Source organism: Nipponia nippon, unplaced genomic scaffold (genome assembly GCF_047370975.1).
Source record: "Nipponia nippon isolate SJK-2023a ecotype South Korea unplaced genomic scaffold, ASM4737097v1 scaffold_25, whole genome shotgun sequence".
Classification (NCBI taxonomy): Eukaryota; Metazoa; Chordata; class Aves; order Pelecaniformes; family Threskiornithidae; genus Nipponia; species Nipponia nippon.
In genome coordinates, this window is record NW_028262342.1 from 4219935 (window position 1) to 4246746 (window position 26812).

The 26812-nt window shown below is 44.2% G+C and overlaps 1 protein-coding gene across 4 annotated transcripts in view; it reads left to right on the top strand.

Annotated features, from left to right (window-relative positions):
* The window catches only part of LOC148055259 (uncharacterized), a 102173-nt gene that overhangs the window by 62198 nt on the left and 13163 nt on the right, over positions 1-26812 (top strand). For 2 of the 4 annotated variants that reach the window (XM_087762281.1, XM_087762280.1), the window contains exons 3-4: positions 7846-7898; positions 10654-11021. In XM_087762281.1, coding sequence (XP_087618407.1) covers positions 7846-7898; positions 10654-10863 — 263 coding nt within the window. In that variant the 3' untranslated portion in view covers positions 10864-11021. Of the gene's footprint in view, positions 1-3068; positions 3402-7845; positions 7899-10653; positions 11022-17759; positions 17846-26812 lie in introns of those variants that run through there. The other 2 variants (XM_087762282.1, XR_015705746.1) reach the window with 2 other exon arrangements.

Below are 26812 nucleotides of genomic sequence, written 5' to 3' on the forward strand. Positions count from 1 at the left end.
TGCCTGCGCGAGCCTGGGCAAGCTCTGGGTTGCTGAACTGCCTGGACCTTCCCTTGGTCCTGGGGTAAGGCTCAGCACCATGCAGGAGAGGGGAGAGGCGTCTCCAGCTGGGAGCCTGCCCCGCTGCCAGGAAGATGAAGAGCTCGACTGGCATCAGTCTTGGGGTTTTGGTGATGCTTAGGCTGCAGGATGTCTCTGCCTTTTTGAAAATGGAATCAAGTTGCTTATCTCTGGTAATGGTGAGTGAAGCTGCCTCTGAAGGCCTTTACTCCACAGCCCCTATCAGCAGTTTTGACCTGTAGGTAGAGATTTTTTAATTGAGACATACATTTATCAGAAAAAAAAAAAAAGTTCTTTTTGGGCACAATGGGAAATTTTGTGGAAATAGCCATAATTGCCTAAAATTTCAGAATTTTAAAAGCTTAAAAGTGATTTTTTTTTTTCAATTTAAGTTGTTAAACTCTTTCTCTGCATAAAATAAAAGCTGAGAAGCTGAAGTTAATCTGATTTCATCAGTTCTTGTAGGTGAGAAAAAGCAAATCTATTGCCTGATCCATAACCTGTTCAGGAAGCAGTTCACATCTCGTATCTCTTGTTGAGAAAGAACATTTGATACTAACAGTGATTCAGGACACAGTAAAAAGATATATAGGCTTTCATCACCTTTTCCAAATGCTTGCTTGAAATATTTCCAGGTAGATAGGGGTTATAAAATGATCAGGAAGAGGAACAAAGGGTTTGTAAAGGTTATAATAAATGTAAAAATGTTTGGAAGTGTTAGCAGTGCTAAAACCTGTTATTTAAATTCATCAGATGTCACTTTGAAGGAAGCTTTCAGAAACAGTCTTTATATGTATTCTTTTCTAAGGGAAACTGGTAAGTAATTGTCAAATAAAGAGCACCCCAGGCCATAGCCCCTACTAAATGTCAACCCTTCCAGACTAATAACGCCCCGCGGTGTTTCAAAATAGAAAGTGTAATGCAAAAATAATATGGGACTCCCACCAGTATGGAAACCCACAGCACTGCTCCTGAAGCCCGGCCGTGCAGCCTGCACGCTTGACAGCCAAGGACATCAGAGCTTCCAGAGAAAAAGCTCCCAAGCTTTTCTTCTGACAGCCGGATCCGGGCAGAGAAGTCATTGAAGCTAATTTAAAAGAGGCACTCGGTGTCAGTACAGGGCTCTACTGGGACTCCAGCTAACAACCTTTTGGGTATTGGGAAAAATGATTAACAGATGTGTCTTCCCATTTCCCAATATATCTCTTTTGAATTGCAAAGTGGCCTCCTGCTTATTTTGAAGTACAATATGTCTAACCTTCCAGGCACAGCTTATTGCTAATTTCCTATGCCACTATGAATCTATGATTTATTTAACAAATTTCCACCCAGCAAATAAAACAACATTTGTTCTACCTGGAGGGTAGTTTCCAAATATCACAGCACAGCCAGGCATGGCTGCAACAGTTGGCACAAGAATAGTGGTCAAAATGATGAACGGAGCGTCTCGCTTCAGATGGGAAAAAGGAGTAACCTCACAAAATAAAGCACTGCATCTTCAGCTGTGATTCTCCTGGGCAGACACAATCATCGTGAAGCCATCACGTTTTCAACTGTATTTGTATCATTTACATATATTGACTTAGAGTATAGTACCAGATGTTTTCTGTACCAAAATGCTCACAAAGAGCGAGCTCTAATGAGTCAGCGCTGAGTAAAGGCTGAACAGGTTTGAATACAACAAAATGACCTTGAACTTTCATCTAAGCTTCAAATTGGAAAAAAGCTAATATAACTGTATTTTTCCCACCTAAGTTTGAAAAGTTCTATTTCTTTGGAAGTCTTATTTATTTACTCCCTGTTTCCAATGCAGACTATAAACGCCCAGATCCTTAGTTGTTATGGACTTTCAGGTTTTCCTCTTAAAATACAAAATGCAAAGTTCTCCTGAGCTGCAGGCCAGGTTGTGCTCTGCACTTGCACTGGAACTGGGGCTGAAGCCGCTGAAAGATGATGTTTTAACCATTTTTGCAGTGGCAGGAGGTGTATGTAGGGGTGGGAGTGGTGTACTTCCTTTGGATCGTTATTATTACTACTGCTACGGACAGCTTAGTAAAAAATTCCATGTCATGATTCGGTAATTAAAAATGTGAATTTATTGATTTGACTTATATGATTGACTAACAAGTCTAAATCAGGAACTAATTTAGACCCAGTGTAGAGCTTGGCTTATATGAGACAGTGTCGGACTGCCGTCCGGGTGGTGGCTGTCTCCAATGCTTCATAGCTTTTGCAAAGCGTGTTTAGAGCGCAGCATGTGCGTAGCTGCACACGGGGTGCGCGGCGGCCCGCGCGGCTGCAGACCCTCCTGTCTTTTCTCTTTGGTAAGAAATAGGAATCTCTGGGGATGAAAGTGATGCGGAAGGGCAGAACGTGACTTTCTTTTCCAGTTACGTTCAATTGCTGCATTTTGGGATGTCACAGTGGGTAATAAAATATATTGCCTATAGTCAGAGCTGAAGAAAGAAGCTTCCCCAAAATAAACACAACTGAAAGGAATTTTTTTTTGCTTTTATTTGCTCTGGGTTATTAAAGGGCCAAGTCTGTGCTATCCACGCAGTGCAGGGGATTATAGGACTCCAAGGACGGAGCTCAGACCCCAGTGGGTGCTTAACTTCCACAACGCACCAAATACATTTCTCTCCCTGCTCACCTCTCGTGTTTGCTCTGCGGCAGGCAGACCTGCCGGGCAGGCTGAAAGCGTGGAGTCATGGTACTGATTTCTCAATGACATCTGAAGAACTGAAGTATTTCTCCCTGCCCAGGGATTAAAAAGGGGCTGGGCAAGAAAATACTCAGTCATTGCTGTTTACAGGATTGGTTTTCTTTTCCCTTTAAGTCATGTTTTAAATTTATAAAATATTTAGCTTAGGCAAATGTAGTCAAATCATAATAGACTTCTCAAACTTGCAGGGAAAAGAGGTCGATTGTTTACTCTCTGCTGTGTAAATAACTGACACAAAAAGTAAGAAAACATATATCCTCCTCTGCTTGCATCCTCTTCACAGTCGGCACGGAAGGCTTTTTAATAGAATAGATTGGAGGAGGCTTGTGATGGGAGAACACGATGAAACCGTAATCAAAATCCATCCCTTCGGTGGAGCTGCATCGGCATCTTAATGTGCTGGGACATCATCGGGGCTGGACGCCTGCTGCTGACTTTGTGAACACGCTCTCTCCATCTTCCTTGTGCGGCTGAAACGACTTCTCAGAGCTTCATCTCTTTGCCCTTGCTTCGTCACAAACTTTGTCCCTGATTATGTGAAGAACGTAACAGATGATGGAAGTCAAGGCATTCGTGTCTGTGGTGTCGGCATTTGTTGTTTGATTGTGCATGCAGAAGGATTATGTACCATATCTGTAAGAGAATGGTAGCGTGATTAGTCAATCTCAAGGGAATTAAATGCACGTTTTATGGGCTAAACCTCATATCAGTCTTACATAAATTTTTCTTTCTCGAACGGCGTCTTAGTGCGCAGGAGAGGTGCAGGGCAGGAGGGAGGTGCTGGAATGACAGCTGGAAGACGCGGGCTTTGTTAGTGGTACTTTACCTTCTCCATGGAGATGTCCTGCAAGGGGACGGTTCATCGCCTGCCGTGCTTTGGGACGTGGACCCGTCTTTCCAAAATCAGAAGTGAAACACCCCATCCAGAGCTAAACAGCTGCTAAAAAGCTTCTCAGTGTTGACATTTTTCTCTTTCTATTGCTCTCCGACTGCCTTAAACTTAAAGCAAGCATCAGCGAGCTCTGCTCCCGGAGCTCGGCAGCCCCGTGTGACTCCTTGCGAAGTAACTGGATCTAAAACCAAGTGATCCTGAACCATCAGCTGGGTGGCTGTTTTCAGAAAACTTGTCTGGTTTGTAACAGGCGCTGACACAGTGACACGCATCACAGCGCAAGCAAAGCTTTCTGTTTATAAAATAGCCAATAACATTTGTGAAGAATTACTTTTTTCCCAAGGACACCTTTTATTTCAGTCTCCGAGGGAGCTGGGAATAAATTGTTCCTTACCATCAGCAGCTGACCTCTCTGCTTGTTTAAAATGTGGGCGTCTTCTGAACAAAAAAACACCATTTGCTAAATGAAGCAAAACACCATAATAGGTTTAATGATGTAGATTTATCTCCTAACAGTTGTTTTGAGATCACAACAAATCATTAAAATCATTAACTCTCCAAGCTAAATTAGATTACAGATCTTGGAGAATGTCTGGCCACTGCGTTTGCAAAACAGTGCCTCTTCCTGCCTGCACGAATCATTAATTCTGCTCAGATTCCTCTCCAAACAATGAACCAATTCAACATATTCCAAGTCAGATTAAACAAAAAAAGCCAACATCTTTGTGCGTGTGCATGTTTTGTTTCTTCTTCCAGACTATTTCCATTACCGGAAAATATTTTCCTGGTATGGCCAGAACAGGCTGTGTCTCTGTGGGGAGTGGTGTCTTCGGTGCAGTCTTGTGTCACTGGGCTGCACGTACCTATCTGAAAGCCAGGGAATCTGGTCCCAGAACTACATGGTGTAATTAAGATATACTTAAAGCGACAGCAAGCCTTGCGTAGAAGCCCATTTATATTGCACCTATCGATGGCAGTGTTACTGCCATAAAGCGTGGCTTTGAGCATAAGATAAGTGAACAAACATGGAGGGTTTGGGAAGCCCGTGGCTGACGCTGATGTGAGAGTTGATGGCTCAGCACCATCTCTTCCTGCGGGAGCCAAACTGGAGCAAAAGAAATCCCATGTTAGATGCTATCCTGTCTTACAGGAATATGAAACTCCTCATAGTTTCCTTCTCCAGGACCTGCGCCCTCGTGTTGCTGCTTATAAAGGCTGTGCTCTGCCCCGCTGCCATGACGGAGGAGCGGTGCTGTTTTGGAAGGTGTACTGCATCCAGCCGACACAGGAGAGGCTGGGATTTTCTTCTTGCGATTCATCTCTCTGTTTATTTAAGTTTTCTCTCTCCTCCCACTTCTACAATGGATTCAGCTGTAAAAGACAGTGTTTGCGTTTCAAAAGAAGGAATGGCGGGAAACCAGACATATTTATGCCAGTGTTTTACTGCTCTTGTACGAGTACTGAGAAGGTTACTCTGAGCATTAGAGCCGCGTCAGGCTGTGTTTGTAGAGAATAAAATGAAAAGAAATTTTTGTCCCAAATAGTTTAGAGTCTACATCAGGGATTCTCTTTGCAGCTGCAGTTGCACAAACCCGCCTGCCTCCTTGCACAGCTGAGTAGCGTGCCTCTCCAGCCAGGCGTGCGTATCGTCTTTGTCTGAGAACTGCCGGGGAAGCGGCAGTGTGCAGGGACGGGGGCAGCCGCGCAGCGGACTGGCCTGTTTCTTCCAGAAAGTTTCTTCATCCAGAGACCATCCTTTCTCATTTGCCTGGGAGCTTGCTTCAGCATCCTAAAGGTGATGTGGGAAGCTGAGCATTCATTTCTGTCTTTCTGGAGCCATTTTTAGCATCTTTATCTTTTTTCTTATATTTTAGAACTGATTTTGTTTATCCTCCCTACACCTTGATGTGTATTTTCTCCGTTCTCCTCTCCTCTGCAGTTCCCCTGCCCCACGCTGCATTCTGAAACAGTTTAATCTTTGGTTCTGTATAACCCTCGGCAGATTTCACCCTTATTGCCACCGTGTTTCACTGCAAAGAGTTTCACACTCATTAGAAAGGGTATAATTTGGGAAATGTGGGGGAAAAAAAAAAGAAAACAAACCAAAGAGAAGTGTTTATTCTTTTTAGTGGAGTAGAAGGGGAATTTATTTAAAGGGAAATGAACTTTCCTAAGTGCTGAGCAAGCTTGGGTATCCAAGAAAGTCTAGATCAGAAGCTGATCTGATGGAGGGGAAGGTAAATCAGGGAGATGGGGAACTGGAGGATTTGAAAAGGCCTTTGCTGTGCCCAGGAGCCCAGGGTGGAGCGGGAGGAAGGCTTTAGGATGATGGTGGGAGCAGTGATGCAGAGAGGACCTGACTGGGGACCGCACCAGCTTGCCTGGTTCAGGAGAGCATCAGCTAGCAGCCAAGCCGTGTTCAGAGCAAAACTTGAGGGCTCCAAAAGGTCATAATAAAAAGCCTTTGAAATAGCTGAGAGGTTTGGAAAGGGATTAAATGGGAATATAATTACTTAATGGCTGCTATTCCCGTAAGAACTGAGCACTTCCCAAATCTCCTTTGGCACCAGTTTTATGCCAACACTTTAACCACAGACCATGCATCTGTCACACCACCACACTAATTGTTTCTCCTTTCTTTGCTGGTCACAGAGTAAATGAATAAGTGTGATCTGAATTTCAGAAGAACCAAAAGCTCTGGTGGCGCTTGTGCCACTCTGATCTGTCTGATGGTCTCTGACCACCATCCCTCAGCCAGGGGCTCAGTTTGCTCAGATAAGCCATTGACTGCTTGCCTTTGTGGACCGTCAAAGGGCTTTCAGCGTGACTGAGTCTCCAATTCACTGATCTGAAGGGACAAGGAGCTTTCCTGATAGCATTGCTGCGCTGCAGGTGGTATGGGGATGCTCCCCTGGTGGATGAGATCGCTGGAGGGCAGAGGATGAGGAGCATCCCCAAACCCCCTCTCTGAGGCGGACACCCCGAGGGCAGGTTCAGTTGCTGGTCCAGGAGGGAGCAGAGCTGATGTCTGATCTGAGCGATCGCATTATTTGTGACTGTAAATGGACCGAGTTGTGGAGCTCCACTGCAGGAGGGTTTCTGTGTCTCTCTGTTTTGCATTTGAGCCAAATGCCAAAATACCAGGAGAAAGTTGCCTCCAGCGTTTTTTCGGAGTTAGAGGGGGAGCATTCTAGCTCTTGACATCTTGGCAGGGGTTCTCAAAGCCCATATGTCAGATTTGGAGAAACAGTTCACATTAATTTTAAATGGAAATCTTAGACCTTTGCTAGGCAACTACATCTCTCATTGCAATTCTACCCACAATTTACTCCAAATAGGCTTGACAATAGCACACTAAAATCTGAGTGCTTCAGCAAAACAGAATCATACCCTTTTGAGTGAACATCCATCCTCATTCTATTTGTCTTGTGGCAATTAAAATAAGCGTGAAATGTGCTTGGGCATGCTCTTGGTCTCGTGCCCATTTTAAATATTAACTCCAAGTCTTCATTGCTATTATTTAGTAATAATGTTTATTATTGATAGGGCTGTAGTACCTGGGGGCCAATCTTTCGTTATTCAGTATAAGCATACATCAGAAACAGTTCTTCCCTCAAAGCATTACTGATCTAATTGAAGGCTAACGTAGGTTAATAGATAGCTTAAAAATGTTTATTTCATATATAAACTCGCCTAGCACTGTACTTCAGTCGCTCCTGTTTTGCATCACTGCAAGAAAGCGCTAGCTCTCAGTCTCTTGCTGAATGTGCCAGGCTCTTGCTTTTATTTCCCCTCTTGTCATGGTTTCCATTTTGCTTGATAAGAAACCACGGGGTAGGAGGGTTTGGAAAGCTGTGCTAACTGCGGTACATCTGGCTGCTGGCTGCCGTGCCAGCTCCCATGCCTCTCCTGCAGCACATCTGAGGCAACTGCCAACTGATCACCTTAAGATGTAATAATTTCTTTAAAATCAGGTGCTGGCTGTTCTGCCGCTTGCTTTCTGCCCAGACTCTTTCTCTCCAAATCCATAAGGCTGTTACTGCGCACAGGCAGTAGCTGATGAATTACAAGGCAAATATGTGTGGTTTTTTAAGTTGCCAAAGCACATGAAATTGTCCCCTGTAAGATTCAGCAAAATCTAAAGTTATTGTCTTTCTTTCTGTTACAGGTGTTGGCTTCTGTCATGAGACCGTAGAGGGGCAGCTCAGCGCCTGTGTGCAAGTAAGTTAAAAACATTTTACTAGCAGTTTGCAATAGGTACTTTCCAGACACATTCTTTTACCAATGAAACGTTTGCTTTCTGGGTGCAGACCCTTTTCCACCGTCTCTCTACATTAAATACATTGCACCGAGCTGGTGGTGTTCCTGTGTCGCCTGTATTTGCATGCCAGCAAAGCTCCCTTCCTGTAAATCCTGACCCTCCTGTACGCGTGGCAAAACCCGTTCCTCGTGAGGAGAACCAGGAGACCGGCCCTTTCATGGGAAGCAATCATTCTTTTTAATTGTTGTGTTTGGCACCTGGGTATTGCAGTGATGGGTGGATTATAAATGCTTAGAAGATAATTAAATTTCATGTTGAAAAGAATAGTTGGATGTAAAACCGTGATAGCAGGAGTAGTGTAAATGTGGAAATCAAAGTTTCCATATGTTCCTTTCTTCCACTATTGCCTCCACAAAACATAATGGCAGATCAGCATGTCACAACACAAAATCCGGCGTGTCTGTACTGCCGTGTAGAGACCAGCAGCTTCCATTCACACAAACCAGTGAGAAATAATTTTTTTTTTCTCCCGGCTTCCTCCTGCCTTTGTGCGAGTTTGCACATTTGCATCTTTCATCTGGCGCACGAAGAGCAAACGCCTTCCTCCCCGCTCCGGGTGTCAGCCTGTTTGGGTGGATGGATTTGGGGAGCAGGGAAGTGGGTTTTTGGCCCCACACCAGTGGCAGAAAATGGCTCATGTTTAAGTTGTGCTTGAGAAGCCATATTTGCTCTCACAGTAATATCTGAAGTGCAGTGGCCCTGTTGTCATATGCCCTCTGTCTTTGCTCCGAGCTGGCTTGTGCTCAGTAAGATAAAAATGAACATGAAAACGGGGCCGAAGGGGACACGTGGAGGAGAATATGCGGAAGCCCAGCAGAAAGGAGGACAGGAGAGAGCGGTGCTGAGAGCTCCTCAGAGGGACATGTGTAAAAGCAATCAGCAAAAATGCTTTCTTTTTCCAACCCAAGGCATTAATGATTTTTAAAAGTGGAAAGTAGTCATTATTTTAATACATGGGCACTTTCTGTGGACTCAGATAGCCCTGCTAAATTTGGAGATACATCGTGGCTATTCAGAGCAATTTAACTTTTACAGACTCTATTTGAAATTCTGGGCTTTTTAAAGCATGTGGTAAAATTCCCTTTTGCTTCACTGAGGCCGGATATCACTGTCTGCTTTTATCCTTTTTACAGAATTTTAGCATAAAGGTTTGCGACAATTGTGAAGTCATCCACCGAGATCCTTTCTAGCATTTTTCCCTACAGCACAGCGTCCTGTAATGGGGTTGCGGTGGGGAACTTCTGTTTCAGCAACAGAGACGTTTTGCCACCCCTTGAGATGCATTTTTGCAATTCCATATTTACTGCCAGTAATTTTGATCCATGTTCATCCTGGTTCCCCAGTGATTTGCACTGGTCCTGCAAAAATGTGGCACACTTAACTGTTTTGAAATGACATGAAAAGGAAGAAGGTCACTTAGCATCTATTTCCATTTTCTTATTTTCGCCAGCAAAAGTTTCTCTCTACCCTTTGACCGTGCTAAGTAATGTGGATGGATGCTGCAGTCTTTTCGGGGCTGTGATTAGTAGTCTCTACAACTATGCAATGTGGTGTAAAGTTGTCCTTTTGCCCCCAGCGAGTGCTTGGATTCGGCAGTACGAGCACCAGAAACCCGTCAGTGCATCTGTCAGACTGACAAATGAAGTCTGCTCATGATGCAGGCTGGTTATTGTAACAGATAGGAACGTCGGGTTATCTTTCTCAGCTACCTTGAATCATGAACTGGCATGAAACAAAGCTTACTGGGAAATGCAGATTTTCTGCTATTTGTGAAAATTAACTCCCCTAATTAACTTACACATATAAATGCACTTAGAATGAAGACATTAAGTTGATTATCTAGAAAATTGCTACCTTGGTAGACTCCCTAATGCCACCTCTAAATATGCCAAGAATTAAATTGCTCTTGTGGCATTGTTATGTCACTGCAATTGAATGCTCACTGATGGAAGACACCGCTTCCCCTTTTTGGCTAAATTTAACCTTTAATTTCGGAGAGTGGCAGCAACTGAGCTTGCTCTAACCTTTCAGAGACAAACTCTCTCTTTGAAAATCTCTTCCCATGCCGCACTTTTTTTAAAATTAAAAAGCCCCAACAACTTAATACTGCCTAGTATTTTAGGTGTTTTGGAGATTAGATTCTTGTCAAACACAGGCATGTTTGAGGCTGTAACTTGGAGCAACTCAAATGAGACATTTAAAATGTGGACGACGAAGAGGATGAAAATATGCTGAAGGTGTTTCAAGAGCGAAGGTTTGGCTGTCACTGTGACCTGAGGACCAGCTGCATCCCTCTGACATGCATTCTTTGCTAGTGCCCTCATATTAAAACAGGAAACATTTTAAAAAAATAAATGGCCCATCTGAGCCAACAAGGCCCAAGCAAGAGCAGGCAGGAATACCGCCTTCCAGAGCCAGTACGGTACCATTTCTTGGCCTTGACGGGGCTCACAGGCAGCAGCGCAGGGCTGCGGTTACAGGGGCCACTTTTTAGCACCAGCACAGAGCAAGGGCCAATCTTCTACTCCCAGCTATTAACAAATTACAAACATACTTTGGCTTCGTTATGAAAGTAGTCATTTTTAGAACAGTGACAGTAGAGAAATGGTAGTAGTGACAGTTCCAAACTCATTCATAGATTCTCCTTGGTTTCAGATGGTTTTGACGGTTCATTCTGCATCTTGGGGAGAAGGCATATGTGTGTGTGCTGCAGACAGTGAAACAGAACCCCGTCCTGATGGCACGGCACTGCTCTTCGTAATTCAAGGACTGATGCGTTCCTTCAGTGCTTTGTCCACGCACGATTTCTGTAGCTATGTTCTTTTCTTTGAAGAAAGACAATTTTACGCTCTATCTTTAGAATGAAAAAAGAACCTCATTCAAATGTTTTTAAGTGGTGTGCCATGTGAGATCGTGTCAGCTGTAACACATCGTGATGTCAAGGACCCTGAGACTGAGAAATTTCAGAAATCTGTAACTTCTCATAGCCTGCTTTTCAATTTTGCTTCACAGTGAAGAAGCTACGTGACACTGCCTTGAAAACCAAACACCCGCCCCACCCTGAGACATTAATGATTTTCAGTTTGAAATAAAATTCTTTCAGAGTGTGGAGTGTGCTCAAATGCTGTCAGCTTCAGACGGTACAAGCAAATATATATGTTTTATGCAAATAGAACTTTGTGAGAAGGAAAGCTTTATACCCTGCATCACGGACCAAAGGGAAACCAGCAAAAAATTTGCTCTCAAATCTCCTGGTCACACTTTGCAAATGATACTGTGGCCAAAAGGCCAGAGCTGAACAGAACTAAATTAAACAGAAAGCCAAATTTAGGCTTTAATTTACACAGCCTTGATCTGTGATTATTGGAAAAGTGGGGAGAGAGAGAGGGCTACATGACAGGCCCTGTTCTGATCCTTTTAAAATGAAGACTTGATTAACAGCACAATTTCCTTTGACTTTAATGAATACAGGGATTGCAAACTGTTTACAAAAGGGCTTTAACTTCATTTAGCTTCCACTAGAGAATGTCTGTCTGTCCCCATAAAAATAAAAGAATTCCAGACATATCTGATTTCTAAGCCAGAGCTGTCATCATATAATATGTCATCATGTGGTTCCAGTACAGAATAGATGAGATCTCTTAATTTATTGGATACTCAAGCCTGTATTAATTGCTATCTGTTAAGAATTACAGTATTTCAACCCATCCATTAGCAAACTTCAAGATGTTTTATTATTATTATTATTTGGCAATTAGCTGCTGCAATTATCTTGCTAAACACAGTTTAAATGGGTTCAGCGTACTCCCAGATTTTCTGCTTTTTGCACGTTCAGGAAGTCAAAATGAAGGATCCTTCACAAAACCTCTTCTTGTTTCTCGTGTGTTGGCAGCTGTCCTCTGGTCAGAGGAGGGAAATTTCCCATAGGTTGCTTCAGTCACTGGCACTCATCATCGAGTTCTGACTGCATGTAGCTACCAACTCTGTTTTTCTTTTTTTTTTTTTTTTCCATTAAATAGGAACCCAAACAGTTCCTACGTGGTTTAGCATTACTGTTGGTGCAAGATGCCTTTGTGTTAAACTCATTAGGAGGAGATCCGCTCTCAAAGAGTTCATAATCTGCATAGGCAAGACCGACAAAGAGAGCATTTATCCTCTTACTCCCCTCTTCTTACTGGGAAGCAGAAAAATTAAGTGGCGTGGCCAATTCCACTGGCAAGTTATACCGTGTGTGTGAAATCTCTGTGGTGAGTGCTGGACAAACAACGATGGAGAGACCTGCTTGGCCAGTGCCCTGCCAACAGAAGCCAGGTCCTCTCCCAGCAGCAAACATCAGTGTTCCACAGCCCCAGCTCTAGACTCTGTTGCCGATTCTTCATATTCCTCAGCAGCTCACGCTTCCTTCCCATCGCTTCCCCCTTCTTACGCCAACAGAGCATCTCTTCTTACGTATCCATACCATCCGAAGCAGGAGACACAGAGTGCTGGCCTGTAAACGAGCCAGAACTTAATGTTTTAACCCTGCCTTTTATAATGTCAATACGCCAAAAATGGATTTTCATTGCTTGAGAAGCTCAGTCACAACAATGCTTCAATGCTTTAATTTTAAGCCCTTGACTTTTTTTTTTTTTTTTTCCCCCTTCTGTTGAGTCTGAGACATAGTAAGTTGTTATTTGTCTGGATATCAGAAGACTGGTTAAATACTATCAGTTGCCTTAGGGCTGTGGAGTATTTAATCACAGACAGATAAGACCCAATGTCACAGTTCTCCAAATGTCAGAAAATTAATTATGGACTCTTGCCAGCCCCTCTACTCTCCTCCCCATTCTGCTTAATGTCATGTTTAGAGACTTAATTTAGAAAACTATCTCATTAGCTCCAACAGACCAGTAAGAAAAATATTTCTCACTAGACATACAGGGCTCTACCCAGTTCATTGTTTGCTGAGTGTGAAATGGGCTGATACACAGACAGAAAAATCTCTTACTGCTTCCAGACCCAAACTTGAGTGTAGTGTCTTTCTGCAGTTTCGGTGAGATCAGGCTGTATGTCCTAGAGCCACGATCCTTTTAAAATATATCATGAAATATTCATTTCATAATTTGCTAATCTCTTAAGATCGGGCAAAGTCCATCAATAAGCCTGGCTCTGAAGGCTGTATCTGAGAAAGCCATCCCTGATCTTCACCCTAGCCTTGAAAAAGGAAGGGGCTCTTGCTCCTTTCCAAAACCCGAGAAAAATGAAGTCTGTGACCACCATTATATCCACATGTAGTTTTCCAAGAGATTTTGCCTGTTTGTTAGTCTGTACCCAGATGGAGCAGGAATTCCTTGCAAGAGCGGGCGGGAAATCTTTTCATCCCTTCATCTCCTCAGCATGGTAAAGATACACCCTCATCTAAACACATGAATCTCCAACTATTTTTCTATTTTTTTGCATTCTCTATGGGGTGAATTTCCGACTCAGTCTTGTCAATACAGTTCCAAGTGCTGCAGCACATCTGCCTGCTCTCCATATTTTCAATCCTCCCTGATACTCATTCTTTATCGCTAAATATTCTGCTATCAAGACTACGCGCACTTGATCTCACTCCAGGATTTAAGAGTGCTGGTACACAGAGTTCCTTTGTATGAGATGAGACACTTAACCTTTCCAAAGAGAAGAGCTGTTTTTAGTCATTACTTCTGATTTGCACATACAGAGCATGAAGCCTAAAATCTGTAAACATTTCAGGCTTTTTGTGGAGCGTCTTTTCCTCCGGAGCACTGCATTTACAGGCCATTTGTTTCCATTCAAAGTTTGAAACTCTGATTTTGCTGCAGCCCTTCGACAGCTGAACTGCACCAGCAGAAGTGCTCCATCCATCATCAGAGCTGTGAAACATGCTTCAAAATAAATAAATAATGGCAAAACCATTCAGTTTGGATAGGATGCATGGAGAAGGGGGGAGAGCAATTTGTTTAATGGATTTCATTGATTTGAAGATTAAAATACTCAGAGGGTTAGATACAGCGAGACCCTATTTTTCCACTGGAAAATCACAATCACTTACAGTGTCTTTGTGTAAATTCAGAAATTAAATGGAGCTAAATCTATGGCACTGTCAGCTGAAAATTGGTAGGTCCTTGAGGGATAGATGGAGCATAGAAGGATTGTATCTTGCTGAGTAGTTTATGGGCTCTGTTGAGTCTTACTATCTTCATGTTCCCTGTCATTTGTGCCCTGGGTGGGTTTTTAAAAAACACATGGTCAGATTTCCCTGTGCAGGATTAGTGTTTTGGTCGGTGTATCTTCTCTAAAGCCTGATTTCCAGCCGTGCTCAGGCCTTTCTGCACAGCCTCTGGCTCGGTCTCTCCCGGTTGCAAAGGGGAGATGACAGCAGAGGCAGGGCCAGCGGTGGGAGCTGGGAGCGTGGCATTTAGCAGCACGCAGCGGAGTAGCTCAGGTTAGAGCAGCATTTAAGTGGCTTTAATTTGCTGCAGTGGCTGGTGTATCCTGAGAATACACTTTGCATTTAAACTGTCTGTTTGTGCAGTGTGAGTGCTTGCGTGTGTCAAGTAGGAGCTGATGGACTTAACAAGTCAGTGCCTAAATACAAGATAAAACTCCCTTTCATATGCGCACATAACAGCTCCCTGAAACAGTTATGGGTTAAAGCATCGTTCTAAGGCTTCTGCAAGAGCTCTTGTGCCAAACCTGCTGTACTCGGACCATAGAAAAGACCTTGCAATCCAGTTTTCCAAGAACTGGGTCTCCTTTCGGTGTTTTATTTCTGAGAGTACATGTGCCAGGATCTCCCCAAGATGAAGATCAGATCTTCTGAGGAACCCAGATCCCCGTTCAGGCGCAAAAATAAGTTTTAGGTTTTTTTCAAAGGCAGGAGCATCCAACTGTAAACAATCTTTGGAGCTAGTTTGGAAATCTGAGCCTAACTGTAGGCATTGGGTGTTTTGATGCTATTGCCTGAGCAATTCTTCCTTGTTTCAGAGAAGGTGGGAGGACTGAAAATTGCAGTCTACATGGGCATCCAAATTTAGCTGTCACATCTAATATTTGTGGATCAGACCCTTCTGTGCTTCTTTTTTTCTTCTGGAAAATGGGGATAATTATGCTAGCACTGTGACATTTATGGCTGAAAAGCAGCGCACGTGTAAAATGTAGAGAAGGGTTATTATGTGTCTTATTTACACAGGAGAGGATTCCCAAAAGAGAAGAAAAAAACACATGAATACATTGCCTGGATTTCTAACGAGCTGGTTTCACTTATTGCATTCTAACTGAATATTAGTAAGAAGATGAGATTCAGCAATAAATATGCTCTGCCCGAAAAAGTTAAGAACCCAAGGTACCAAAGCAATTGATTAATTTCCTTTTTTCAGAGCTCTTTGCACCAGTCCTGCCTTCTTGCTTCATGCGAGATCACACAGCCCCTTCCTCTGCCCTGCAGACAATGTGGTCCTGGAAGAGACAATGTAGATAATAAATTAGAGGAAGAGCTGCATCTATCTTCTTAATGATGCTGTATTCTCTGTGTGGTCATCAAAAGCTCCCACCACCTGTTCCCACCTGCTTTGTTCTGTCCTTTTTGTATCCAGCACATCCACCTTCCCAACCTCAGAGTCAGTCCAGCTACAATGGATGATAAATCGCAGTTACGTTTTTTTAAAAGGAGAGGTTTCTTAGTATTTCAGCGGACAGGTGGATCCTACCTCTGTTACTCAATAGTATCCAAAATATTTTAACGTAAATGAGCGCTGGAGGAGCACATCAATGGCACAGATGTATAATAACTTTATATACCAGTGCAGTTAAAGGAATTGCAGAAGCCAGGGAAATTCTGATGATGGGTCACAACTTCCAACCTTAGTTTTGCGCGAGTGGAGATTTGTTACAGAGGCAGCCAGGAAACGCAAAGAATAGCAGACGAGAGAAAGTCAATGCGCTTGTGCTGGGCGTGCCGGGTGACAGGATAGCATCACCAGTCTCATTTGGGAAATCCCTACAGTCTTCATCAGGGAGGGTCTCCAGTAATTGCTTAATTTGAACTCTGGAACAGGGATAACTGACTGATAGCTTTTGAAAACCCGTCTCACTTTATGTATGGTCACCGTGTAGGCACTGGCAGAGCAGAGCCCTTCTCAGTATCTTTTCCGTGTGCACCACTAACCAGTTATAGAAGTATTATCAGGAATTGGTCCTTCATCGTCCCCACTTAAGCTTGTCCCCTCAGCTGAGACTCCAAACCAGGTGGCCATTAGTGTGCACAGGATAGCAGTGGTTTTCCATGCATGCTGTCCAAGAAAATCATGTTGCTTGAAGAGGCCTAAAGAGCCCTCAGGTATCAGACCAGTTGCCTTCTACTTATTCTTGCCCTTTTTTTTTGCTGGGATGGTCATGCATTTTTGTCATATTGCAGCTTTTTGCAAGGTGAGACTATTTGGCAGTGTGGATGACAACTTTGTATTTAAGTCACAGGCGGCTTTATCATTTTCTCCTGTGTTAAGCGGCAAAGAAAAAAAAAAGCAAGAATTATTTGTTTAAAAAGCTACCGTGAGATACCGCAGTTGTTCTGCAGAGCTTGGAGGCAGCAGGGTTCAGGTAAGTTAGGCTGATGGCTGCTGAGCATCCCCGAGGACTTTGTTTGAGGGAGCTGAGAACAAAGCCCATCTTAGCTGCTGCTGCACCAAAATGGCAGAAACAGCTACTTACTTGCGCAGAGGTAAATGATTTCGCAAAGTCCACGGCAGCAGAGAATGCGGCCTTGTCTCTAGTGCACTGTGCAAAGATTAAGCCTTGATAAGCTGTGGGACTTCCATCCTCAAAGCAGGTTCATTACTGGCAATGAGTTCCCACTAATGCACTGCAATGCCACGTAAGGAGAGAAAATGAAACATCTCAATACTGAAGACATAAATGACAGTCTCCTGTAACCTGATTAAGAAACAAGAGGTGCTTAATTCAGCTGCACCAGGTTATAAATAGGACCGGGACTACGCCCCTGACAACCATTCAGGCATGAAGATGTTTCAGATCAAAACCTCTGGGTCTTCTGAGACACATGTACTGAAACAATGATTACTGAATCCTCCAGCTGTCTTTCTCATACTTTTTAATGTACCTCCTTGACTTTTCTTTCACTGAACTAGATATGTACTTAAACATCTAATTTACACACTGCATTAAATATTTAAGATTTGCTCTAATGGTCTTTTGTTTTCCCAGCCAAAAAATCTAAGAAAAGATTGTTTTGCCTCCACGACACTGAATACAGAAGATCACTTTAAGTGATCTGTTGTGCACAACCTTTCAATTACATGAGAACTTGAACAATGCATGTGAGAAAAAGAACTGGACCGGGCAGGTTTAGCTCATCTTATTTATACTTGACTAGAACAGCTGAAATCAGTGGAGTATCCATTTTGTTCAACAGATGTAAGCCAGAAGAACCTGCCTTGTTTACAGTCTTGTACGGTTCATTGTATTATGATCTATATTTTTCCATTTTATTAGTAATTCGTAACCTGCTGGAGGTGGCACAGTGAAACTGGCACCACTGAGACTGAATTCCAGTGGCTCCGACGGGAGTCCAACGTCTGCAAAGCCATCTTGCAGACATCAGAAGGAATCTTTCCTCCATTCATGTTTCCAAATGAAAATTCATTTCCAAACAGGAAAATATCTTGAAGCCAAAAATACTGGTGGAGCGGCGGCTGGTTTTCTTGCTCTCCCTGTTCTTAGACCAGCTTGTCCCTGTTTTGCAGGTTGCCACCACGCGCCCCGTTAGCAGCCGATGGAGCAGCCCCACTCCCTGCTCTCCGCGGGCACCCGCAGACCTCAAGGAACAAAGGTATTTCCCGGGAGCTGCCGGAGTACAAATTTCCTTAATTAAAATGGAAAAAGCCATCATGAAAGTGGAGCAGAAGGTGTGAAGGAGGGAGGGAGGATGGATAAATATGTCAGGACTCTCTTGAAACAGAGCTATCCAGGGCTAGCAGAAGCTGCTGCTCAGTAGATGGTGTTTGGGGTTGGAGAGTGAGGCTAATTCAGTGTAATGAGAGGTGAACGGTACTCAAGACGCTTCCACAGCCACTGGAGACCCCTTACAAACGATTTTGCTCTTTCAGTCATTAATTTTTTATGAAGTTTAATAGGCCTGCAGCCTAGAGACCTGCCTGGGTGTTGATTAGTTTCATATTTTCTCTCATTAATGTAGAATCTGATTAGCCCCCGTTACAAGCATTTCATCTGATTTGGCAAACAGCATTGTTCCGATATCAGGAATTACAAGTTTACTTCGTCAGAGGACATAAAGCCTTTGCCCACTCAGAACCCCACATCTCCCACGGCCTCTTGAAAAAGCAGCTTGTGGCCAGGGGGCTGTTGCCTGTTTAAGATCGGGGGTGGCACTGCTGCCTGCGCTCCTGCCTGCCCGCGCCGCGGGGCTTTGCTCAGCTTGGGGCAGCGGTGGGAGAGGTGACGAGAAGGGGAGCTCGTCACTTCGGCTGCAGCCAGGGCTGGGATCATTAAGGCCCAGTGGCCTGGGCTGCCGCAGGGGTCAGAAGCCCAGACCCACCATCCGTGAGCCCAAAGATCTGCTCAGGCCGGGAGCATCTCAGTGAGGAAAAACCTGTGAAGCTTTTGCTCCTATGGACTGGACTGAATCTGTTCTTTGAGCAAACGGGAAGCTAAACCTGGTCTCCTTCAGCTTTCTGACCTTAAAATTCACAGTTTCCCTCTTTCTTGATGCTCTGTGATAGAGACACACAAGGAGCACGGTCTTTAAATCCCTTCAAAACTGCTAGTAAATGAAAATAAAAATGGTGTTGGTACAGACTAAATGCTTAAGGGTAGCTAAGGCTCACTGCATAATAAGTTGGGACAACAGTTACAGCAGCACTGCTCTTGACGCGCCAGCTACAGCTTGGAGACTCGCTGGCAGTGTGATTAGTCTGCTGTGCGACAGAGTATTTTTAATTCAAAGGGAAGCTGAGCCAAAGCAGGAGGTTTGATGGGCAGTCTGGGCTAAGATCACACAGACTGGGCTTTGAACTCGGGGCTTGTCTCAGCGGACCCTGGAAGGCTGGAGATGCCGTGCATGCTGCTCCAGCGCCTCGCAGGGACGGGCACCCAGACCCAGCAGGCAGCCAAAAGGGTTCGTCGTCTTTCGAAGGGGCGGAGGGAGGTCCTGGGGAGCAAGGCAGCCCGCTGCAGCAAGCACGGCTTGTTGTGGTCATTTAACGAGTCGCTGATGTCTCCAAAGCTGTCAGGAGAAGGGCTTATTATCGGGAGAACTCTTATTATCCCTTTTTCTGCCTTGGTGACAGCAAAGGAGGACTATGGCTATATATATATATATATATATATATATATCCTGATGCAGGGCTTTTTGCTCCAGCCCTGTTTTTGTGCTCCCTTCATGAAAAGTAAAAGAAGTTTTATGAATGACCTAAGCAATTCCAGCTAATGGCTAGAGCTGAAAAACACCCATTGATAATCCCAGGTGAATAATATCTCAGCAGACTAAAGGAGTCTTTTACCTGTCTGACACTATTATAGATGTCATTAGTTAACAAGGATAGTCAGGGGTTTCAGAACAGGCATTAAGTGAGATTGCTTGGGTCATTATTAATTATGCAGATTCTCCATCTTCTTCTGTCAGAACACAGGAGTTAAATAAACACAAATGGATCAAACTGCTGTGCAATAGAAACTTTATGTTAATATAGCAAAATGCACGGCAGGAGGTGGCAGTTACATTAATCTCTGGTGGATGGAAGTATGCAGGGACTCAAAGAAACATTTGTTTCTGTTCACCGGGAGTGAAATAGGGAGCGTTATTTATGGCATCCCAGCAGCCAGCGGTCCCAACGTGCTGGGCATGACCTACGCTCGTGTTAAAGGACGGTGCTTGGCCTGAAGAGTCCACGCTCCGATTTGACAAATAATTCAAGAGAAATGACATCAGAGGGAAAAGAGACCTTGTGTCACACAGCAGGGCAATAGCGAGCAATTCTGTTTCCATTCCTTTTGTTTAAGAATTGGAGTTCAGACAGCTGACCTCATTTCACGCAGGAACACGAATTTCCAGGAAACGAAAAGGCGCTCGGGGAGGGGGACCCCCAAATTGCCTGGAGTTTAACGGCAGGAGATCACTCGGGGTACGGGAGCCTTATGGTCAAGGGCCTGCTCGGCCAGACGCCGAGCAAGGGTGTGAGCTTCAGGTGTTCTTATCCATCTAAGTGCCTCAAACGCTAAATTGCTGGCTGTTTGGAAGAAGGCTGTTTCTGCCTGACTTGAAATTCTGTCCTAGCTATAAGAAAGCAGAAAGTCAACAGTTTTCTGATGGCTAATTGTTCAGTACATAGCACAAAAGGAAAAGGAAGTAGAAAAATAAAGTGCAAGGGCAGCAGCAGTGGCTTTCCAAGCAACTGTCACTGAATAGGAAAGTGAGAAACAAAGCGACTGGACACTATTTCCATAAAACTGTGAGCTGCTTTCTCTGCAGCCTTATATAAGACAGCGAGCACTGTTCTACCCTATTTATCTATTTCAGCTTGTGGCAACACACACTTTGCCTCTTCTGCCAAGCAAGCTGGGTGTCAAATCAGTACAGATGTGCATAATTCAAGCTGGCACAGAAACTGATGGGTTTTGCATTGGACATGTTTATTTTCTTCTTGCAAGGCTTAAGCATGTCATTTGCTGTCACACATGCCCTTGTGAAATCTTGGCAAGAAATCAATTTGATTTTCAATGTCAAGCAGCTTTCTTTAATGTCTCTAGATAAGGTTTGTGTGTATTCTGTGCTGGAGGAGTTATGTGTGTACCACCTGGGGTCAACAGCAGAAAGCTCTCTGTGAAATCATTATGCACAAAATTTCAAGCGAATTTCTGCAGAGCTGTTGCTTCTTTTCCATCTCATCCAGAAATGGACATCCTCGCTCCCACCTTCCAAAAATACACGAAGGACACGACGTAACATATAACACCCGCGCTGCACCGGTGCAGGGCACCACAAGTTCTTTGTGTTGTCCTTTAGCATGAGTCAAGGCTGTGTTTTTGACAAAATCCCTTGCTCTCTAAGCTGTCTAGGGCAAGGATTGTGGTTTTACTTCATGAACTGGGCAGTACTGGACCCCATTGCCACTTGTATGTTAAACTTGGAATAGCTACACAGCCTCGATAGTCTCAAGGGCCAGATTTCTTGGGCCTTAAGGAATGGTGAATGATCAGACAGGATCCTTTGACTTCTGAGGCACATTTGATGTAATAAGTAGTTAAGTGGGATATGTTTCTGTCTTTTGTTTCCATTGTTCTGTGAATATATGAAACTTTGCTTTAGTAGCGTACGTGCAACACGCAGAATACAGGGCTGAGACAGGCTCTTGCAGAGCACCAAAAAGTGTGTATATGAAGTGACCAGAGCAAAAGAAATGTGCCCAAGCAAAAGCAGATAGAGAGAAACTATGTAGCGTAATGTCATCTGGCTCCCAGTTGTAACTGTAGGAAAATATGCAAAAAATCTCCCAAAACAGAAGGCTTCTGCATTCCAGCATCATCGCAGTAAATGCGAGTTTACAACCGCCGTTACTGGGTTTTCTGTTGACATCCGACTGGTGCTTTCAGCTGCGTCTCTTCAAAGGATTTTAACCCCCGTTCAGCCCATGTTGTGCTGTGTGATCTCGTTAGATCACACAAGCTGAGCGGTGTCAGGGGAGGTGACTATTTGCATTGAAGATCTCCGAGGTACACTGTCGTAATTCTTACCATTCACAAAATGACTCCCCTCTGAGTTGCTGCTTTATTCTGTTCAAAGAGAGACTCTGTCTTTTGATGCAGACAAATAGCTAGGATGTGTGTCCGTGGCTTTATACAAGCAGTGGCTCGTGGCCGTTTTGGAAGACGGTTCTGTTGTCCTGAGCAGTCTCTAATAAGAGCAATTATATTCTACTTCCAAAATGTGCAGTAACTTGCCTTATGTGCTTGCTTCTTTCTGCCTTATGTTGGTGCTAGGATTTTGCTTGTTCTATTGCTTTCTCTCTGGTGGGTGAAGTAATTCCTCTATGAATTTGTTATGCTTTAGGATTAATAGAGAGTAAACGAATACAGTACAGAACAAATGCAAAATTGTCTTTAGAAGAGTGTGAATCTGTTCCGCCACATGATGTACCGTTTTTTTCTGGTTCTATTTCATTTCACCCTTTTCTTCATCAAAGTAGTTAAAAGCTGTTGCTATTTATAAATTGCCTGCACATATATTCAGCGTCAGACTGTAACGCTTGATACAGGCTCCCCTGGGAGGCCAAGCACGGAGAAGAGGTTACCCCTTCCCTCGTACATGGTCTCTCACCAGGAGCGGCTTGACGCAGAGCAGGAAAGCTGCCTTGGAAACTGTCTTAAGCATAAGCAGATGGCTCCAAAATCTGATAGCACTTCATGAGTGTGAAATTCATTAACTCCCCTCCCCACTCCCCAAATTAATATTTTTAAGCCAAGTATTATAGAATTTCTGGTCTAAGTTTTGTGTTCAAATAGTTTTGCTCTGGAGAGCTGCTTCTCAGCCTGAACAGCAGCCTAATGAGTCCAATGACTGCGGAGACACCGTCTCCCTAAATAGTTTTAAGTGCTAGTAACTATCACCAACTCTTGCAGAGAAAACCCAGATCTACGGACTCACCAGGTCTTGGCAAGCAGCTAGGAACTAAGAGAGAGAAAAGGCTTTGAAGTTCAAATGTGGTACAGTTTTTCCCTGGGTCTGTCATTTCTGTACGTGTTATAAGCAGTTCTGAATGTTTGTCTAAGTTACATCAGAGTATTTTATTCCTGATCAGTTTGGTTTTGACATGTGAGCGCATATGAAAGCTAACGCAGTCTCCATGTCCTAATCCTTTCACATTAAAGAGGTTCGAGGAGGCTGCGGTGCAGGGCTGCGGGTTTGCTGGGTGTTCGCAGGAGTAGCTCAGGACTGGAGCGCAGAGCCTGTTCGCAGCTCCTGCCTGATCAGCAGCATCACCCAGGCACGGCTCCGTGCGAGCAAATAAACTCCTCAGCATTTGATGCTACCATCTGCCAGTTCTCGTTTGGGACGGGGGATGCTGCAGGAGCTCCGGTCTGTGTGTCTGCCAGAATGCAGCCAGACCCTCACCCAGCGTGGGTGAAGTCCCTCTCTGCTGAGCCTGGGGGCCTCGGGGCCTCAGCTACTCCCCCTCCTTGATTTTGATGCTGCTCCACTGAAGCACCCCCAGTGCCGTGAGACTCCCCGTCCCTCACCTGGCTTGAAAATGTGCAAGACACTTCTCTGCCAGCTCTGTGTTTTTTCTGTTTCCCTCCTCCCGGCCGGTAGCCCATGACGAGCAGGGTTAGAGCCAGGCTGTGCCTGCGCCGTGCCGGTTATCGGGTACCTCTGCTGCTCCGCAGGGCCACCTGAATGGTTATTAGTGCTTGGTGCAGAACAGTTTGTAATGCCCAGAAAATGCCTTGGTACTGTCTTGCTCATAGGAGATAGGTTATCATAACCTTCATAAGCACAGAACATTTTAAGCTAAGGGGAGTTGTACAACTAATGTGGGGGAAAAAAAAAAGCAACAAAATGGGATGTAAAATACAGGAAGACTGTTGATGTATCCAACAGGAAAGCTGGCAAATTCCTTGGTATCTTAGTTTAGCTTCGTTCATCAGAAAAATAAGAACAGTGAAGTGGCTTTTGCATGTTTTTATTTCCCAGTGGGTAACCGCATTCTTGTCAAGGAATGTCCAGGATCCTCTTCCTTTCTACTTGTAATGCTCAAGTATTATAAATATCCACAGCAGCTGAAGAGGAATTACGAAAGCCAAGAAAAACTTGCTCTGTTAGGAAGCAACAAACTTTCCTGCATTGTTGTGACTAAATCCTGGAGATGTTTCTTCTGTCCCCGAGAGGACAGATTCATTCCTCAGCTGGGGAGATACGGGTAAACAGAAAGCTTTGAAGAAAGGCGTGTTAGATCAGTTTATTCACACGTGGCACTGCCCTTGTTCCCCTAGAGCTCCAGCTGACATTAGCAGGCATTTTGCATGAATACGAGTGGAATAAAAAAATCAGGATTTGCCTCCTGCTATTTTATTCCCTGCGTTCGGACCCAAGTGAAAGTACACAGGAGCAAATGAGATCCTCTCCGCTGGCTTCAGTGGCTTTGGATCCTTTCTTCAAGTATGAATTTTTGTATTCCTGACAGGTGCAGAAAAAATACCAGTTCCTTTATTCTTGTAACAACTAAACCTTGTGAGCAACCAGACTTTCAAATAATTAAATCTGTAGTCCTCTAACCACCTTATGTTGGCTTTACAATTCCTGTTTAACAAAGGTTGTCTATCAAGTCACAAGTTTATAATGAAGATAAACCGCAGCGTGGGGGAGCAAGCTTCTTTACATTAGCCATCCTTCTCTGTTGCCGTGTGTCCGGGCACAAATCCCTGTCGTACCAATACTGGTAAATAATAACAAAGTGATGTGTAGGGTGTCTGCTGGAGTTTTTGTGAGGGTGTACAATTAATGAGTCTCCCACGGGTTCAGTTGTTATTGAGCATTGATTATTGACAATTACACAAAAAGGAGAAACAAAAAATTGCAGAAGATCTTGGCTGTCAGTGTCCCATCAGCCACGGATTTGGCCTTTTCTGGACAGCTGCATGTTATCCTTACCTGTGCAGGGATCTGTGGGGTTTGGTGGCTATCCTTTTGATTTAACAACAATACTTTTCAACACACAAAGATGCTACCTGAAAAGGTCTGGCTCGGGAAAATACTTGTCACCTCTCTTCATACAAACGCTTCATTCATCTCATGCCTAAATGCTTTTCTTCAGTTACTGTGAAGGACCTAAAACGTGTTCCTCTTCACAGGGGATGTAGCAAGCACTGATCATTGAACCGAATGGGCCAAAGCTACGCAGTGAACTGGCTGTGGGGACAGAGCTGTGAAGGGCAACTGGTGGTGACATCTCAGCCTTGCTGAAATACTGGCAAAACCAGATGTCAGCGTAGTTGCAACATAATCGCAGCAAATACTATATGCTAAAGTAGAGCAGAATTAAGGGGGCAGTGCTAGGGCGTTGGTGCGTGTCCTTATTGCCAGGTCGTCTGGACTGAGCACCTGGAGCCGAGCGCCACGGGATGGCCTCGCTCCGGAGAGGGCCGGTCCGTGCCCCGTTTCACCGGTTCTGGTTGTACGCTGAATTCTAGACCTGCAGAGTGCTGTCCTTCAATGTGTGAGAAGAAACGACGTTCAGGTGTTGACATTCCCCTCCAACCTAATTTTATTTTGCAATTAATTTCTAGTCAGGGTGGTAATTTCTACTGCACTCCTAATGATCAGAAATATTTGGCAGATTAACATCATTTAGCTTTCATCTTCTCAAGGGAGATAAGAAAAAGGATTAAAGAGAAGGAAATTCCTTGCTAAATGCTGTTAAGACAGTGAGTACAGAGTCTAGAGATGTGAAATCAAATGAGTGAAAACAAAGGAAAAGTTCAGGAGCCCCTTGCCACTGCCGGTGGGATTTACCCTTTGTTTACTGCTGACGGTCCATCTGTCGGCTCCCAAGCAATACTGGAAAGGAGACTACACCTGTCAACACGTCTGTGAGGCAGAGATGGAGCAGATGTTGGAATTTGCACCACTGAAGCTAAAATTTATCGTATCTAGCATAAAACTGCTAACGGAGGTGAAAATGGTCACTCTTTAGTTCAGTGCTTTAGCCTCTTCTTTTTTTCCCTCTTTCCTCTCTACTTTCCTGAGTGCATATTCCCTGCTCAGCTTTGGCAAAAAGGAGTAAGTCACTGAGGAAATTTAATTTCACTAGTATTCAATCAAACCAGAATAATGTGTTTAATATCTGTGCAGCATCAGGGAGGTGGAAGATTCATGCACTTGGAGGAGGCGAGGGAAAGAGATGCATTAAAGCCAGTGCCTTGGTTCACTGCAGTATAAATTCACCCTCACACACGTGAAATACATTAAGGAGAGCTGCAGTACCAATCAGCAAAGAGCGAGGAAGTCCCAAGTCAGAGGAAGAACAATATCATGTGCTATTATGTTATTACCACTATATATTCTGGTATGTGTTATTAATGACAAATAAAATGCAAGTGCTAAACGTGAGGGTAGAGCAAGGAAATACGGGCTGGAATTAAGTCAAGAATATTGAGGTTTAATATCAGAGATGGCTTCTGAGTAGTGGTGTCTATTAGGCTGCATCCCGCTCTCTTGCGAGGAGAGGTCGGGCTCCATCAGACACACAGCACCAGATGGAGCAAAGCGCTGAGAAAGGGACTGTGGGGAGCAATCCTGCTCGGGCGGTGAGGGATCGCCTAATAACCGTGCTTTCCACTTACTTAGCATATTCCATCTCCGGGGCACTTAACACACATTAAACAGCTAATCCCCACAATTTCCTGAGGGACACCATGGACAGGTGTTGTTATCCCCACCCTGCTGCTGGGGAAACTGAGTCAGGTTGGTGGGTCTGGCTGCCAGCCGCCATGGTAGCAGCCAGCGTGCCTGGGCCCACGCCGACCATCAGTTCGCAGGTCCCTCTGATCCGCTCTCTCCCACGCCTGGCTGCTGGGTTGGTATTTATGCAGAGAAAAGATTGCGACATAAGCTGTTAGAAGCCAAAATTGGATGTGAAACTCTGTGCTCACTTTACACATACACAACCACGGTTGCTCTGACTCCCAAAGAGACTTGAGCAGAGTGTTTTAATGACAGATGTAACCTGAATTTGCATGAACTCTTCGGGAATCCATAACATTTAAGAGCGGGTGTCAATGGAAT